General features: G+C 43.2%; 1 protein-coding gene across 5 annotated transcripts in view; it reads right to left on the bottom strand.

Moving 5' to 3' along the window:
- ACVR1 (activin A receptor type 1) overlaps nt 1-17,020 on the bottom strand; it is a 67,979-nt gene that overhangs the window by 12,932 nt on the left and 38,027 nt on the right. For all 5 annotated transcript variants that reach the window (XR_012674021.1, XR_012674022.1, XM_075152611.1 and 2 more), the window contains exons 3-6: nt 11,199-11,465; nt 10,493-10,710; nt 4,612-4,711; nt 2,260-2,406 (exon numbers count right to left, since the gene is read on the bottom strand). Coding sequence is in view for 3 of the 5 variants with exons in the window: in XM_075152611.1 (XP_075008712.1) it covers nt 2,260-2,406; nt 4,612-4,711; nt 10,493-10,710; nt 11,199-11,465 (732 nt within the window). In the remaining 2 variants the exon portion in view is untranslated. The remainder of the gene's footprint in view (nt 1-2,259; nt 2,407-4,611; nt 4,712-10,492; nt 10,711-11,198; nt 11,466-17,020) is intronic.

The following is a 17,020-nucleotide window of genomic DNA, read 5'->3' as shown; positions in this document are numbered from 1 at the left end:
TTGGTTAGGACTACTTTCCTTCTTTTTGAGGGACTTGTGGGTGGGGAAGTTTCCAGTTAAACAAGACGACCACCAGGTTGTAGCACATCTGCTGCTGTCCACTCAAGAGTATTACACTGGAGAGAAGCAACGCCTCAAATAGACAAGTCACAAGTAATCATTTCCATTTTTAAGGACAACAAGCAGGCAGTGCAGGCTGCTGAGAAAAGGGTTAATCGTGTTTCACACACAAATCACATCCCGACAAACAGACCCTGTATGTTGTGCCAGCTTCACATTTACATCCAAGGTAAGTCTATCTGGAGCACTTCAACAATCACCCTTGACATGTCAAAAGCTTGCTGTCCCCACAGGAAACGTCACACCCCTCTGACCAAACATGGATTGAAAAAAGCACATCTCACCACAGCAACAACTTGCTCTCCAATGATCTCCAATTGCTTAAAAGGCTGCAGGGAATTGCTGCAGCCTGATAAATTACCAGATCTCTGGGACTGCTCTGAACTGCTGTAGGCTCCAAATGCCTGATGTTCTTAACTGTACACCAGCTCACAACGGAGCCACGGGATATAGAAAGTGGCAGGTGGCTAAGGAGAGTGCGGCAGCACCAGAAGATTAGCATACCAAAAACTAAAGAATGGTAATTCTTCTACTTTAAATACTAGACAGTTCAAATGGTGTGCAACTTGCTTCCATGGTGAAGTAAGGCAGAGCACCTTTATGCATCATAGCTGTATTTCACAATGATTTTCTACAAAGGAACAGAGAAAAATTTCTCTTCAAAACTCATGAACCTCAAGAACTGCTTTCAAAAATGTTGTATCTTAAAACTGACCCCAAAATTCAGGAGTAGCTTCCTTCCTGTTACCTCTGAATTTATTGTGTATCAGCACACTGTTGACCTCAACAGCTTTAGCTGGGAAGCAACAAAAGCTTTATTTCCAAGTTATAGGAACAAATCATGTTTATTGAAAGCCCACATATGACATTTGTGAGAAAGAACACCCGCTACTTTCTCTCCTGAAGTCAGATTTCTGCACAATGTGACACTTCTGTAATCTGTGATATTGCTTAATATCGCATTTAAAAAAATTCTATAAAATAGCCAACAAATTTGACAGTTATCAAGAAAGACTAAACAGAGAGAGGAACATGGGAAATGTGTAATGTAATTTCAGCCAAGTCACTTGCTCTCTCGGGAAGGAAAGTTCAATAATTCACGTTTCAGGAGGCCACCGAATTCTTTTTGTAGTAACAAAGGAACTGCTTCAGGGAACATTAGACAAACATCTAGCAGGGTGAGCTATAGAGTCAAGGAATATTCTCTGACAGGAAACAAGAATAAGGAGCCCAAGTAAAACTGATTGAAGACAGACAGATTGTGGGTGAGGTAACGTCAGCACACAGGAAACATGCTGCTGCTTTTACTTGTAAAGGTGGCACACCAGTGAAAGAAGGCCATGTCTACTAGGAATCAAAAGGGCTGCTTAAACTTCAGCCATGGCTCACAACACAAAAAAGCCATTTTCTAAGCTCTCAGAACTGAGCACACAAGGTACAAGGGATGCAGAAGATTCAAAATCATCGTACTTCCATGTTCGCAGGGAAATGAGATACATCACAAAGGGGCAACTATAGTTGAAGTTTAAACACCAAAGGAGCTTAGTTTGACCCTGAGCAGAACAGTTAAACAGAAGAAAATAATGGATTCATACTGCAGTTTATTCCAGCACAAGGAAAAGTGTTCAAATATTTAAACTTCATTACAAACTCCTCCCCACTTTGTCACCCCTTATTTCTCCCAGGTAAACTGAAGTTATAAAAAAACCTCTAGATCCACTAGAACTTCTCCACCTAACACACTGCGCAATACTCTCTTGCCATTTGGCTGCCCTGCAACATGAGCTGCAAGGCCGAATTCTTAGCATGCAGGTCTGTGGCACCTCCGTTCTTCTCTACACGCTGTGCTGCCAACAATTGATTAATCTGGTTGACTGCTTCTTGCTAGAATATTTCTGCAGGAGGACAATGATTCATGGTTGCTACGACAATTTCTCCAGTTGAGACTCAGACTTCAGCACCCTCCTGCAAGTCTCCCCCTTAAAATTTCCTTTCAACTATTTATCACAAACACAAGAACCTAATCTCAAAGATTGCAAGATATCCAGCAAACCTGCAGTGCTTTGCAAGTGAACTGTTCAGTTAACTCACCTTTACACCAGTTACGCTAGGAAATATGAACATGGTTGTTCTACTTACCTAAAATATTTTCATGCCGCAGCAATACAGTGTTGTACAATTCAGTTTCCCTGAACCAGGATTTTTCATCCCTAGAAGAGAAGATCTTCACAGCAACATTTTCTCCTTGCCACTGACCCCTCCAAACTTCTCCATAACGGCCCTTTCCTGGTGGGGGAAAAAGCACAGTAAAAGTTGTCAGCTACAATCTTCATAGGGCAGAAGGACAGGAGTAGCTAATAGGATGGAAACTCAACAGTTATGGCCCAAATATCACACTGATGTAGTTTGATCACACCTGCATACACTTTTTACCACGTTTACAGTCACGCTGTGCTCCACTGTTCCTTAATTTTTCCTGTTTGTTTCAACTGCAAGCTCTGAGAGTATGGATCTCTCCTCCGTGCACATTGGTGCAGTATACAGAGTGTTTGTACCGGGCAGGTGTAATTATTCAACTACCAATGCTTTTGCAGCTTAAGCAACTTAGGCAACATACTACAAGGTCAGTGTACACAATACAAATAAATCTATGAATTCTGAAGTTAGGAGGACAGGAAGGATATATAATGCTGGGGATACAGCCCTTACATTTCTATTAGATCATCAGCCCTGGCAAAAAAACAATCAGCACAGCCAGACACACAAAATGCAGAATGACAACACAAAAAAACCCCACCAAAAAACCCACCCACAAACAAAAAAGGATAAAGAAAAACACACGAAAAAACAAATCCCCAAAAACCCAGCTCTGTTCTGTGGAGATCAGGGCACACTTGTCTGCATGCCAAGCTTTTTACCCAAATAGCTTACAAGCACGTATGAAATTACCAAGTGCCCAACGGCAAAGCAACACCCTGGACAAGGCACACTGGAAAAGTTCTGATCATTGCCATTTTCATTGCAGCCTGAATACGATGGCCTCGGGCTTGTGCAATGAATTGTGCTAGACCTGCAACCATGGATATCCAAATTCTGGCCTTCGTTGCTCTGCCGTTCGGTGTCCTTTAGAGGCACGTATGAATCAGCAGCAGGTATAGCCCAACACCGATGCCTCAATGCTGTCACCCAGAAGAGACTTCCTGCACAAGCACTTTCACCTGGTTCTGCTACACAGGCTTAAAGACGTGGTCTCTGGAAATAGTGCCAGCCGGAGTTAACTTGGGAGCAGGCACAAATCCAGAGACACACTTACTCACACGTATACACGTGCACAAGAAGATACGTCTATATTGCAGGCAAAATCATCGTGCATATCGTATTCTACAGTTTCTGATGAAGAGAAATTGCAGAGCATCAGTGGACGTACACTTGGATTTAATACAAATGTGAACATTTGTGCCTGCTCAATATACATACTATCAGCCAGAAGCAAAGAAACACTGGTAAAACGTAGGCCCAGTCCCTACAGATTCAGATTCACCTGTTTTAGTCTTAACACCCTGATGAGTTAAAACTTCTCGAAGGTGTTAACCCGATCCGAATTTACATCACTGAAGCAGCAGCATAAAACATATTTTTAAAAGTCTTTTTTTCCTAATAGAATCAATCATCATGCCTTCCTCACCTCTTTAGTGCCAGTATCTGTCTCTGCCTCAGGATAACTTTGACCCAAATGCTTCCTAAAATTACTAAATTCAAAATTAACACTATTCAATTAATAATATATATACATGCTGAAGAAAAATTTAATGGATCCTTAAAATTAACGCTAAAGTCCTGAAAAAAAACTAGAGACCCAGAAGAGTTTTAGGGAAGAATTACTAAAAAGATTCTCTCTTTTAGGGGAAAAAGAACAGCAACAGTATCTCATTGCCTGCACAGTCCCAAAGCAACCGTGCAGAGCAAGTAAGCTACAAAACATTGATGTTACCATTCTAATGGCACAGAATCACATTTTTTTCATGCCACTTTAGCCACTTTGCTTGATGTTTCAACTCCAGATCTCAATTCCAGATGATCCTTTTCTAATTCTAAAGCTCTCTAATTGAACACCATTTAATGAACAAATGTTTGTTTCACAGTTTGACTGTTTCAACTTCAAATTGAGCTTGCTTTTCTAAAAACATAATTTATTTCACTTACAAAGTACCAAAGAATTGTATTTTCTAACATCACCTTACTAAACAGAGCTTAAATTTTTTCAATCATAAAGCATAGACGATATTTGCCCCTTTCTTCTGCATAGATCTGAAAGGAATTTTTTCACTTCACTTTCCAAAACCAAGTATGTTTTGTAAGCTGAAACCTGAAAAGTTTCATATATTATATAAGCAACTGAGGAAAAACAGATAATTAAGATGGAAGATAAAGCCTTCTCTCTGCATTTGTTACCAAGACTTGGCACTAGATGTGAACAAGATTTATACTAACCTACACACTCTACAAGTGTGATCTGGCGAGCCACCGTTCTTTGCACCAAGAAAGGAAGTCCAGAACCACTTCCAGATGTGCAGGAATGATCCAATAAATCCTGTTCAAAAGGAAAAGCAGAAGTTTATAACCTATGAGAAACTACACTTTTTCCCCCTGTTTAAACACACAAAGGTACACCGCTTCACAGGATAGGTTAAGTTAAAGCTCATTGGTATCTCAATGGCTCTGGTAATGCCATTTGATCCCTCAGGATCAAGACATACTGTTGCCATCACTGTACAGATGGACAGAGAATGCTCTTCGCAAGATTTTACCACTTCAAAGGACGTCCCATGCATAGAAGAGACTGGTAGGGGAGCCATAACTTATGCATAAGGTGTTTGGTTTTTTTTTTTAAACACACAACACAACAACAGACAGCAAACAAATCAAGCATCATTTCATTCTCAGATTTCTTATTCTGCCTCTACCTTTTATTTGGCATTACGTTATCATTCTGTTTAATAAATAAATCATTTTGCTTAATACATAAGAGACAATACATCTACTGCCTATGAACATGGAAGCTCACTCGTAGCCTACGAGTTGTCCTCTGCAGTGAAGTTCCACCCTTTTTCAGCACTTTGTTGTCCTCTACTTAGTTTATGCTCTCTCAATTCTGTATATATCACCTATTTCAAAAAGGTTAATATCAACTTTTTTTTTCCCCAAATTTTCTATGTCTTGCAATAATTTGAGCCACCTCAGTAAGAAATAAACTTACTTTCTCTGATTTCTCCTATACCCAAGGCCTTCATCTCTATACAGTTAGCAAAAAGAAAAACAGCATTTACTTTTGCATGTTCACACAGGCTTTTCCCATTCTTCCAGTTACCGGGGGTTTCTTCCTAGTAAAGATGACTAGAAGGACACAGCAACACAAATGTGTTTTCACTAATGAAAGCTAAGGTCATGTCCCAGCCCCACCGATCTGTGGTATCAGATACTCTCAAAATCTATTTTACAACTCCCTATGAATAAATGTGCATTAGAAAGAGACATTCAGAACTTTGAACTTTTTTTATTAATATAAACAGCCTCTAGAAACAGCCACACATGACAGTTTCTAATTCAAATGTTAAGACAGATAAAACCAACACATCCCTGTGACACAACTTTCTTTTTCAACACCTTTTTAATCAGCGGCTTGCACACAGTTTGTGCTCAGCTGACCATTTTGACTGAGGCAATATGGGGAGGGGTGTCAGTTTGGCTGAAAAAACCCTATAGGCGGGTGTCTTTTGGGTCCATGTGAGCCGACTGGAGAGGCTGCAGCCCACACCTCGCGGCACGGGGCTCGCAACCAGGGATGCCTCAGGGGCACCCGGACCGAAGAGGCGCCTGCCTGCGGGGACGAGCCGGCTGCCGACACCGCTGCCCGCCAGCACAAGCGCCTGCCCCCGCACAGCCTGACGGCACGGCCGCCTAGGACACCCGCGCCGTCCTGCGCCTGCAAGTTCTGCCGTTTGGAGCCGCAGGAGCAACGTCATCTGCCAGAAAGGGAAACGCATCACTTGCTTGTCAAATGTTTTCCTCCAACTTTTCATCACACGTTTAAGGCCACTGACTTCACCGGGGCTGGAGACTTGCTTTGCTGCTCTGCTCTCCCGCTGAGCCCCCCCATGAAGGTGGGCAGGTGGAGCAGGCGAGCACCCCAAACCCGAACCCTTCTGGAAGGGCTGAACCCGCGGGTGGGTTTGCACAACAGCCCAGGCCCCCCATCACGCACACACCATACTCCCCACTTTTGAGTCCGAGCATGAATTTATGAAACTACGCACCCCTGCAAAGCAGAGCTTCAGCTGTAACGGAGCAAGAGGAAGGTTGCAGCAGCAATCTTCACTGCCTTGCTCCTCTGTGCCCCACTTTGCTTTTGACACAGTGGGAACCACTGGCGAACTGCTGGTTAACCACACCCAGGGCTATTTGGGATGTCCTAGTCTATCTCACTGACCTGCAGATACCACCCCAGAGAAGAACAGGTATCCAACAGGTCCTGTACCGTACCTGTCAGACTTGCACAGATGCCCTAGAAACCACATGGCACCTTAATGTCACCAGACACCTCTGTTTTAGCAATGAAATCCCAAAAATAAGTGCTAAAAATTAATTTAGTAACAGTGAAGAGAAACCAAATCATGCAATACTTTGCTGTTAAGCAGGTAATCTGCCAGATAAGATTTGTAGATACATCCTCTGCAGTATGGCAACAACTGCAAGCTGTGGAAGCCCGTTACCTTCGGCAGGGAAGAGAAGGGGAGAGAACCATGCTTTGGTTAGAGTTTATTTCACATCTGAGATAATTTGGGAGTAACAGTTCTCCAGTTCAGGCTCTTTGCTCATCCCTCATTCTGCCCCCCATCTAGTTTTCTGTCCTTTTCCATTACATTTTCATCTCTTCCCTCCATGTTAATCCCAACCTTCCCTCCATTTCTCCTTTGCCATACACACCTTGCCCGTTTCCCACCCCAGCTCCCGTTTCTGCCCTTGCTGTCATTATTCCCATGGCCCTGTACAGTCAGTGACTGCCTCCTCCACTGCTGCCCACTCCCAAGAGGCCCGCACTAGTTCAAAGCATTAAGAACTGTATTACTGAACTTTTTTTTTCTTTACAAAGGAAAATAGGATGAAAAAGCATAAGCATAATCAACTTCCTAATATTTCCAGCAAACTGCACTACTGGGCTTTAACCAGATCCGATGAAATCTCATTTCTCCCAACAATTTTTCTAACGAGTGCTCAAGAAAAAGATAATCTAAGAATGACAGGAGACTGCTATTTTGCTTTTTAATACAAATTGAGAGCTCATTTTCCTTCCTGCTTGTATCAGAGGCAAAAAACCCAAAACTTATCTGCAGCAACTGTAAAAACAAGATTTGAAGAGGCCACATCTCTTTCCATTCCCTATTAGGAAGCTTAGGGCTTTAAACATTTGCTACACTATGGAGACTAATCCTAAATGTGAACTAATCTAATGTGTAACAAAACCAGCGACTTAAAACACACAATGATTTAAAACACACAATGGAGAAGAAAAATCTGGAATTTAAAAAAGACTTACTGTTTAGATGAAGATTTAGAAACAAGGAACTATCAATTTTTTTTTTTTTTTTTACATCACCAACACTCAAGAGGCACACCAGAGGCACTGCAATCATAAAGCTAAGCGGGTCTGACAGCTGAGAACAAAACAGCTCCATTAGACCAAGCCTTTACAGTTAGCAAGTTCTCCAATTCCTTTTAAAAAGAATTTTGATTTCTTCTTCTCCGGTTTTATCACTGTTTCTAAGTAACATTAAATGACTTGAAGTGCAAAAGGTTTGCAAATGGAATGGAAATGGTCTTGCACTGATAAGAGATAAGAGCTGGTAAAAGCTGGAAGTCAGTGCTTAAAGACAGATAACCAGTTGCACACGTGCCTAGTTCATGGTGAACGTATCAAAACTGGCTGTTTTAAAACAGTAACACAGAATCGAGCCTTGTGGGCTAATTAAAGAGAGCCAAAGGCATTAAGAAAAAAGATTACCAATATGGTTTATATAGGACCAAGCTCAAGCAAAATAGCAGGGCAGTAGTAGAAAGTAGAAAGCCGCTGCAGTTTGCACCACACTTGGTCCTGCAGTTACATGAAGCAAGCTCTTCTTTTCAAGCTGGACTTTTCAAGCTCTAAGAGGAAGGCAATTTCCATCGGAAAGGAAGCTAGCATTTAAAAGCCAAAACTCTGTTATCAGAGTGGGCACCCTAAAGTCCCTCTAGATCGGTATCTTGTCTCTGACAGTACCCAAAAGCAATGCCCTTTATTAGGGTATTACAAGTGGAGTGAATTGGGGTAGCAGACATATAGGAGTATTACACATATGGAAGTATATAAGGGCATTGGAGTTTTAGAATATTGGGATACCAGAAGTAGAGTGAATTAGAAGCGAATATAGGAATACTTTAACATACATGATACTTTCCTCTAATGCTCTCCCAGCTTCCAAGCACATTCAGCTCAGGGACTTCCTTAGCTGAATTTTTTTTTTTTTTTAAATGTGCTTAACAACATACAGTCTTCTCACCCTGTTGCTCTTTGAATGTATACAAACCTGTAGCATCTAGAAAAATCATCAGGCAAAGAGTTCCACTGGTTCAATTACCACTGTGTTAAGAACCTTCCTTATTTTTATCCTTGCTTCTACTTGCTAATTTTGATGCCTCCCCGTTACTGTACTGCAGAAGGCGAACAATGGATTCCTATCCATCCTCTCCTTACCCCTTGCCATGGGGTGTTTCTCCATCATACCCTGCAACCCTTAAGACAACCAGGCTCTTCTTCCTGCCTGAAGCATTGGTTTACTTACTTGTTCCCCACATAGGGGAACATTTTCAAAAATGCATATTGGAGCATCCAGATGACCAGGAGTCTGTTTACTCAGTTTTAACCTATTCTTCCTTAAAGAAGAATCTTCCTTGTTCCAATGGTATCCCTTACTGGCCATCTCAAACCCTGAAAACTTACTTTTCAGGACATACTGTCTTGTGAATGAAAGGGTTTTCCACGTGACTCTTCCAGCACTTATTCACAGCAGTATTTTATAGAAACATCTCTGCCTCAAAACAAAGAGATGCAACAAATAGTTTCCAGCTCCCCAAAATAGTTCCATTTTTTTGAGCAGTCCCACGAATCTTTCTTTTAATAAATTCCCATAGCTGGGCCTGCAAAGCGGTTGTCAACTTTCAGGTGAGGAGGTGCAATTGTTCTCTGGTGTATTTTTTTGGACATAGTCAAAACTGCTTCCCTAGTTGGTGGTAACCAACACTTTCTAAGGAAGATATCGAAGGTTATTCCTCACTTAAAGAAATACTCATTTCAGTTTCTCTCTCCTACAGAGAGAAACACAGTCCAAAACACAGAAGAAAATATCCAGTGAATGCATTTAGTAGCATATTATTAAAAATATTTGTGTTTTGGACCACTTTTCAACACTGCAGTGAAAGCACATTATGGCGGGAAAGCACCAAAATGGAAAATGTTTTCCAAACTCTTAATGTTGAAGAGATTTTATCTTAGAAATGCAAGGAGGAGAAAACTTCTCCTTTGCATTGGTTTCGGAAACAAACACTCAAGCTGCCTCTGAAGCCTTACTTGCTCAGTTTCGATACAGCATGGGAAAGCTCCTGGTTACACTTTTTTCCCGACCTCAAGTGAAAGGGTAAGACGCATTAAGCCTTTAAAAAGGAAACACTTTCCCATGTCATTTTATTTTCCAGAGACTGTGTGAACAAGAACATATTTTAAAAACTGAGTTTTGAGTAAGCGGTTCTCATTTCTTAAAATTCCTACTGCTCTTCTATCAACAAAATTTCACTACTTTCCTAGTCATCCAAGAGCCCTTCTACTAAGATCAGGTTTGAAGTTTTTAAAAGTTAAAAATATCTGTATTTTCTTCTTCCCCTAGAATCACATCTTTTCTGACCTTTCAGGCTGTCTTCCATGTATCAAAGATGCAGTACACTTTTACACCTTTGATATCACTTCAGGCTACCCAACAATCAGGCATACTCTGTTTTTCTGTTTAGACATTGCTTCTAGGAACATAAACAGTTTGACTACAGTTTATAGCGATTCTCCAGGTCAAAGGAGCTATACTTGCAAAAGCTACCTTTTGGATAAATTTCATTTAAACTACAGCTTTGCGAGCATAGGAATGTCACCACAGAAGTCCTGACACTAAGTGGCATCCCCTGGCAGCAAAAGGTCCTGTTATTGATGTGGCCATGTCTGGAGGGTACGAGAGGGGAGTTTGGAAGTGAAGGAAGCTCACACAAATTTTCACCATGCACACAGGTTACTTACTGCCAACGTGCTGTCTCCAACATTTGATGCAATGAGTCCCTCAATTGTGCCATATTCTGCATCTCTAGAATTGAGCCTCTCCATGTGGTTTTTCTGTATTCTCCGGATGATCAGCACAGCTACTGCAGAAAAAACTATCAAGACTATCACAGGAGCCAGTATAACAATGATTAGTGTTTCCACGCTGTAACCTGCCGCTTCTCCTTGAAAGGTTTGCCCTTGGAAAGGAAAGGGGGAGGGGGGGAAAGAGAAAAAGAAAAGAGAAAAAAAAAATTTGTAAATTCCCAGAGAAAGTCTTTAAAACCAGTAGCACTGACACCAACATTTAACTTGGTAGCCACGCAGTCTAAAAGAGAGGCCAGACACAGCCGGAGCTGCGAGTGTGCACTTACACAAAGGATGCTACCGCAGCGACCCCGGCAGAGCTGTCGGAACAAACCCCACCTGTGACTGTGCAATTCTCTCACAGGCAGTAACGCAATCCTGACCCTCGCTGCGCGCTTTAACCCTATCATTCATCCGGCAATACAGATCATTCAACCTGTGGACATCAGATGTGTGCCAGTGGGCCCCAGGGTGAGGAACAAAGTAGAAAGGGCCTTACCGTGTTCATTAAACCCTTACTTTCGCTAGCACTGCAGCCATCTCACTCCCATCACATCAGGTGAATTTCTCAAAATTCACTATTTATTAATTAACCTCTCACCTTTAGAAGAGGGCAACTGTGCCGTGATATTCATGTTGCACAGGTATCCCTGGCAGCACTCGACAGCTTGGTCAGGAGAGGGAGGTGTTTTGCACGTCATTTTCCCTTGTTCGTAGACTTGGAAGCAGCCTTTCTGGTAAACCTTAGCACCGTCATTAATGCTCAAAGAAGCAAAACATTGCTGGCCTTGGCAACGATCTCCATTCCCACAGGACATGCCTTCACACACACATTCGTAGTGGACCATATTTAGCTTCAGCTCATCATCTGTAAAAGGGGAGAGTTGAGGGAAAAAACCCATCATATTCTTAATAGCTTCAGTTACAGAGAGATAACGAAATCATTAGACAATAAAACCTTCTGTTTAAGGGAAGAAATATTACTTGCAGCTAGTGCTGAAGAACCACCAAGTAGGAGCTAACGATGCTAATTTAGTCGTTTCAGCAAGACAAAGATAAGAGCTTGTACCATCAAAGAAATACCAGTCATATCTGCCCACTCCAAGTACTCAAATTTCGAGGGTTCAGTGACATTTTACGTCACCTCTCGCACATACACTATTGCGGGTATACAACATGGAAGGATCACCTACACAGAGACTCGGCAGAGGAAAAAACCTAACAAAGTGTAAATTTAAAACAGATTTGCTAAACCACATTATATTTCTATACAGAAATAGTTATTCTCAAGCATTCCAGAAATGACTTTAACTAAATCAAATCAGGGCGATTTAAATTTGCAGTGGACACAGCTACACAGGATTTAGCAGGTTTAACTAGCTTGCTTGAAAAGTAAATCTGGACTGACTTTCCCAGGAAGACAAGCCTTTGAGTCGTCCCTGGCGAGTCTGAGTAACCGTGGAGATAAAAAGTAAAGCGAGCCGCAGCACACGCTGTCAGCAGGTACACCACCTCCCTTCCAACTCCAGAGGCTTCGCCTAAGTGAGAGGAAGAACTTTTAGGAGAACGTATAGAGTAGGAAACTAAACTTCTAAGTATCCTCAGCAAAGTGTCCGGAGATCCCTAGCTGGGACAAACCCACTCCCTCTGCGCAGAACCGCACACGCTGCCGCTTTCAGGAACGGCACGTGCCTTTAAACACGCAGCGCTGGGTCACGCCGGTCTCTGCAGGAGAGGACACCACTCCCCACCAGCTAGTGGAGAACACTGGAAGCTCCTCAGTTTCCTGGAAGACGCAGGTGCCCGTGGCAGTAAACAGCCATGTGCACTCACAGATGGCTGAGAGAAGAGGCACAGCTGTGAAGGACAGAACAAGTCGCTGCTCTCCGTTACACACATCCCGTGCACACAGACGTTTATGGCAACTTAACTCATATTTACATTCTCTTTTTCAGTTCTAACACACAAGAAAAATATCCAGCCACAAATACAGTGGATGCTCCTAAAATAGCAGCTGAGCATACCATGTGTTGGACTTTTTCAAGCCTATCATTAGAGTCTGCCCACTGGGAACATCACTCAGTTTGTTTTCCGCTTTGTTTTCCTCCCCTCCTCCCACAATGAACAAATACACAAATACAATTTTCTATTTTTGAACCACTAACAAAAACTAAATTAGGGAAAGAATCCTGAAATCAGACAGCATCTGTCACATTGATTTCAAGTACTGGTACACACAATCCCAGTCGTACACATACCAAGTAATAACTTCGCTGATTTTGTGGAACTTTTTTTAAAAAGAAAAAAAAAAATTATGCCAAACATTCCTATAATCAAAGTTCTGTTCCTTCTCCTCCCACAACAGCAACAGTAAAACACAACTGGTATTGTAACTCACAAGCCCTTAATCTCAGTTCACCTGGCTGGAACTGCCAAAGGCATTCAAAGCCAGAGACCTACAAGGGACTTCCCCGAGGCATGGTCACAACCTGCCCAGAAGAGTACAAGATCCGTACCTTTGGTAAGGACAGCCTTCCCCAGAACGCCCTTTAGCAGCAAGGACTTCAGCACCTCCCAGTGGGCGAGACATTTCTGTTGTCATTGGCAAACACTGGCCTGGGAGGACAGAGCTGAGGAGGTTTGCAGGCTGCAGTAACAGCCACTTCAGCTGTTAAGCAACAGCAGAAATAACTGCTCTACGGAGTAGGACAACTAACCTACCATCTGAGAGCCATACCAAGTCCACAAGGAAAATTCATCTGGCTTGCAGCCTGATCCAGCCTAATGCGTCCCTCTTCTCTTGACCCAAGGACCCTTCAAGACTGAGCAAACCTCACACAAGCCAGAGGAGCAGTTCTGGCAGAAAACCACCGCCCCTCAGGTGCCACCTCTTGGGGGGGCTCTGCAATCCCAAAACGGGCCAGGAACGACTGCGCAGCCACAGGGCAGTTAATCAGCCCACGCAGAGCATCCCCTGACATCCCTTACAAGCAGAGAACTAAGGCATGGCGACCCCAAACACGCTACCTGTCTTTTGAAAAGACTGCTCTAGTCTGAAGGCAGGGTGAGCGATCTAACATGACACACAGGCTGTGGGGCCATTTAATAGAGCATGAAGACGCAGTAACACTGACTACATACACATGAACTGCTGCAGATCCTGATGTGTCCGCGGACCAATACAGATCAATTATCTGCTGTAAAAATGAAACATCTCCGGTAAAGAACTCCTGGGTTGGAAACGGAGACACTCTCCTTCATGACTGTTACTATTCCTTATGCCCAAACTGCTCCTTTCTTAGTTGGTTTTCCAACTCCATGGTATACTACCATGTACCAGCCAGCCCTTCCCTCATTAATGCTCCTGCAGTGCCACACTCACTCCAAAAATAGGTTAAGCTTCACCCAAACAGGAAGGCTTGTTGAGGCTGCAGAACCAGCCAAAGCACTGTCCCTGTCCTCCCATTCCTGCCCCTGCAGGCCCCCAGCTAAGGCAGAGCTGCAGGTCAGAAGCCGGAGAGCAGACAGACGGGGCGACGCTTCAGTGAACACGTACAAGCTAAACGCTGTACCATACCCACAAAGCCAGCTACGAAGGGCTGGATGTTCTAGCCGTGTTTCCCCAAAGTGAAACCAGCTGCACTTGCAAAGCACAGTTTTGTTGGCATACGGTGAACCCGCAGCAGCAGCAGAGCTGGACTGGGTGATACTTCTCCATAGCTCTCATGAGCATGGCTGTGTGAGCAAGTCTGCGGGACAGACGTGACCAGCAAACGCCACAGGCCAGCTGCAATCAAGAGGTTATGGCCGAAGCAGATCAGCTCCCCCAAACACACGCACTCAGAGCTAAGCATCTACTCAACAACAGGTCCAGGCGTGGAAGGCTGTCAGGCCAACTACATATGTAGCAGTCAGGCAACACACAGGCAAGAAGCCAAGCTTAAAAATACTTCCATTACCTAAACACGTTCACTGAATATATTTTTGTTTCGTAATAGAGAGACTCATTGCTACACTTCTGTGGCTCATATATATTGTGCACACACACACAAATCTGACTTGCCACACAAAGATACAGAGATTTGCATTAACTTCTCATTAACTAGTTTATTAGTTGATTGTTATGAAAGTGTCGAAATTGAAGCTCCTTTATTTTGTTTGCTTATTCACTCTGTGAGAGTCAACAATTAAGAGTGCTAACTCTAATTGCCTAGGTATTCCCACAGAATAAGAACCATTCTAGTCAGTAAACTGGAAGGTCCAGCGTTTAACCCTCTTGGCGACTGCCCGTGCACGTTACGCTGCGTGCAGTGCTCGCGTGCAGGCACGCAGCCCCAGCCGTCCCAACCCGCATCCACAGGACACCGAACCGCAGACGCTGAGAACGCAGGCTAACGGTGGAAACGTACAGATGCAAGGAAACCAAGACGAGTTATTTACTGCTATGTGAAGTTTGTTTCGCGCAACCAGTTACCAATCTAGACAGTTTTATTTCATATTTTATATCCAATTCCTGGACTGTAAACATCGTTAACTGTTTGGGAAAATACCAAACAACTTCTCTCAAAGGAAAAATACACTATGTATGTTTCTGGTAACACACCGTAATTTTGAGGTGATCTCTTCACATTTAGAAGAGTGATTCATTTTCCATCGAAACAGCTAGTACAATAGGCACTTGGCCACTTTTTCTTATTGGCACTACAGCAGCACAGTTTCTTCAGCTACTTTTGACTTGAAAAAATGCTTAACTATGTGACATGGTCAGCAAATATTGGATTGAAATAATTTTTAAAAGCATAAAAAAGTAAAAACATATATATACACACACCATAAAAGTCTCAACTTTCTTTCTAAATACACAGACTGTTAATTATATTACGTGTACCTTTTAAAGAAGGGCTTTAACGATATCAAATAATTTCCTTCCAGCGAGGCACCACCACTGCATATCCTCCCTTTCAAAATTTCACCTTGCAGATAAAAGCTAGTACATCTTATTACACAGCTATAATATATATTTAGCACATGCATGCGAGCAAGTGTTCAGAGGGGTAACCTACATGACACAAGACCTCTTAATATGTGGCTGGAAAGCAAAAAAAAACCACAACAGGTGGCCAAGGATGGACGGAGGTAAACAAGCCTTAAACAACCTAGTCCTTTGCTCACCAGGACAGGACTTTATAAGGCACAATTCCATCTAATTGATTCCTCTTTACCGAAGAGCGAGGCAAAGCAAAAAGGAGCGACGCCCTCAGCCACAAGCGAGAGGGCAGAGGAGACCCGCCGGGAGCTCTCCTCCAGCCCGGCCCACAGCTGTGCAGCAGGAAGGCGCCGTGCCTCCGCGGCCGCATTCTGAACATGCACAGACACTGCAGTCATCGGCTAACCTCGGGCACGCGCGGCCGATCCCAGCCCTCGGAGCCACCGGGCTCCGGCTTTCCACCCCGAGCCCCCTCGGAGCTGTACTGTGGTTGTTATCCCCTTTGCAGGCTTGCTGCTTGGCTTCGAGTGGGAGCACCTGCTGAGCGGGATCACTCTTCAAGGGGAAAACCTTGAAATCAAACCAGAAAGGTTACAAGTCACAGGCAAAGCTTATTTCGGAGTTCCTGGAAGCCACGGAGTTGCTGAAATGTCTAGCAGGATGAAAGGGACTTCAGGCCCAGGATGAAAGGCCAAAATATTTAAAAGCAGCAATATTCTTTTTCTTTTTAAATTACTAGGATTGGGGGAAGAGGTGGGATCTGCTAGGGCTTCATATCATAATGAATTGAAGATGAAGGAAAGCAGACTTGGAAAAATTAAAATCTCTTTAGAGTCCATTTAATCGTACGTTAGACAGCTCTTTTTTGGTGGTTAGCTTCCCTTTATGATTCTTAGCCATTTCAGGGAAACAGAAAATAATAAGCTTGTAGAGATGACTACTCCATTCAGAGTTTTATTTTCTCTTTCTCAATGCATACAGTAACAAACATTTTACAACAGCCATAATAATAATCACAGAATCATTTAGGTTGGAAAAGACCCTTAAGATCATCAAGTCCAACCGTAAACCTAACACTGCCAAGTCCACCACTAAACCGTGTCCCTAAGCACCACGTCCACACGTAAACACCTCCAGGGATGGTGACTCCACCACTTCCCTGGGCAGCCTATAATGATTTATTTTATATAGGATTTATTAATTTTACAAAAGCCTTTGAATTTTCCAGCACTAAGAAACAGCTGTTTAGCCTTCTTATTGTTCTCCACATTACAAAAAACCCTAAACCAGAAAAAGCACAGGCGCTAGGGATACTGACAGTCAGTCGCAGAGCTCCAAGGCCGGGCAGAGGTGCCCGGCTCCGCAGAAGGGCAGCCCCCCCAGCCCAGCTGCCGGAGAGGGGGTTCGGCTGTTCAGAGGTTACCCCTCTGAACACT

This window comes from Calonectris borealis, chromosome 6, assembly GCF_964195595.1.
Source record: "Calonectris borealis chromosome 6, bCalBor7.hap1.2, whole genome shotgun sequence".
In the NCBI taxonomy this organism is placed as follows: Eukaryota; Metazoa; Chordata; class Aves; order Procellariiformes; family Procellariidae; genus Calonectris; species Calonectris borealis.
Note: the sequence above shows the minus strand (reverse complement) of the source record. Positions and strands in the feature narration are given on the sequence as shown.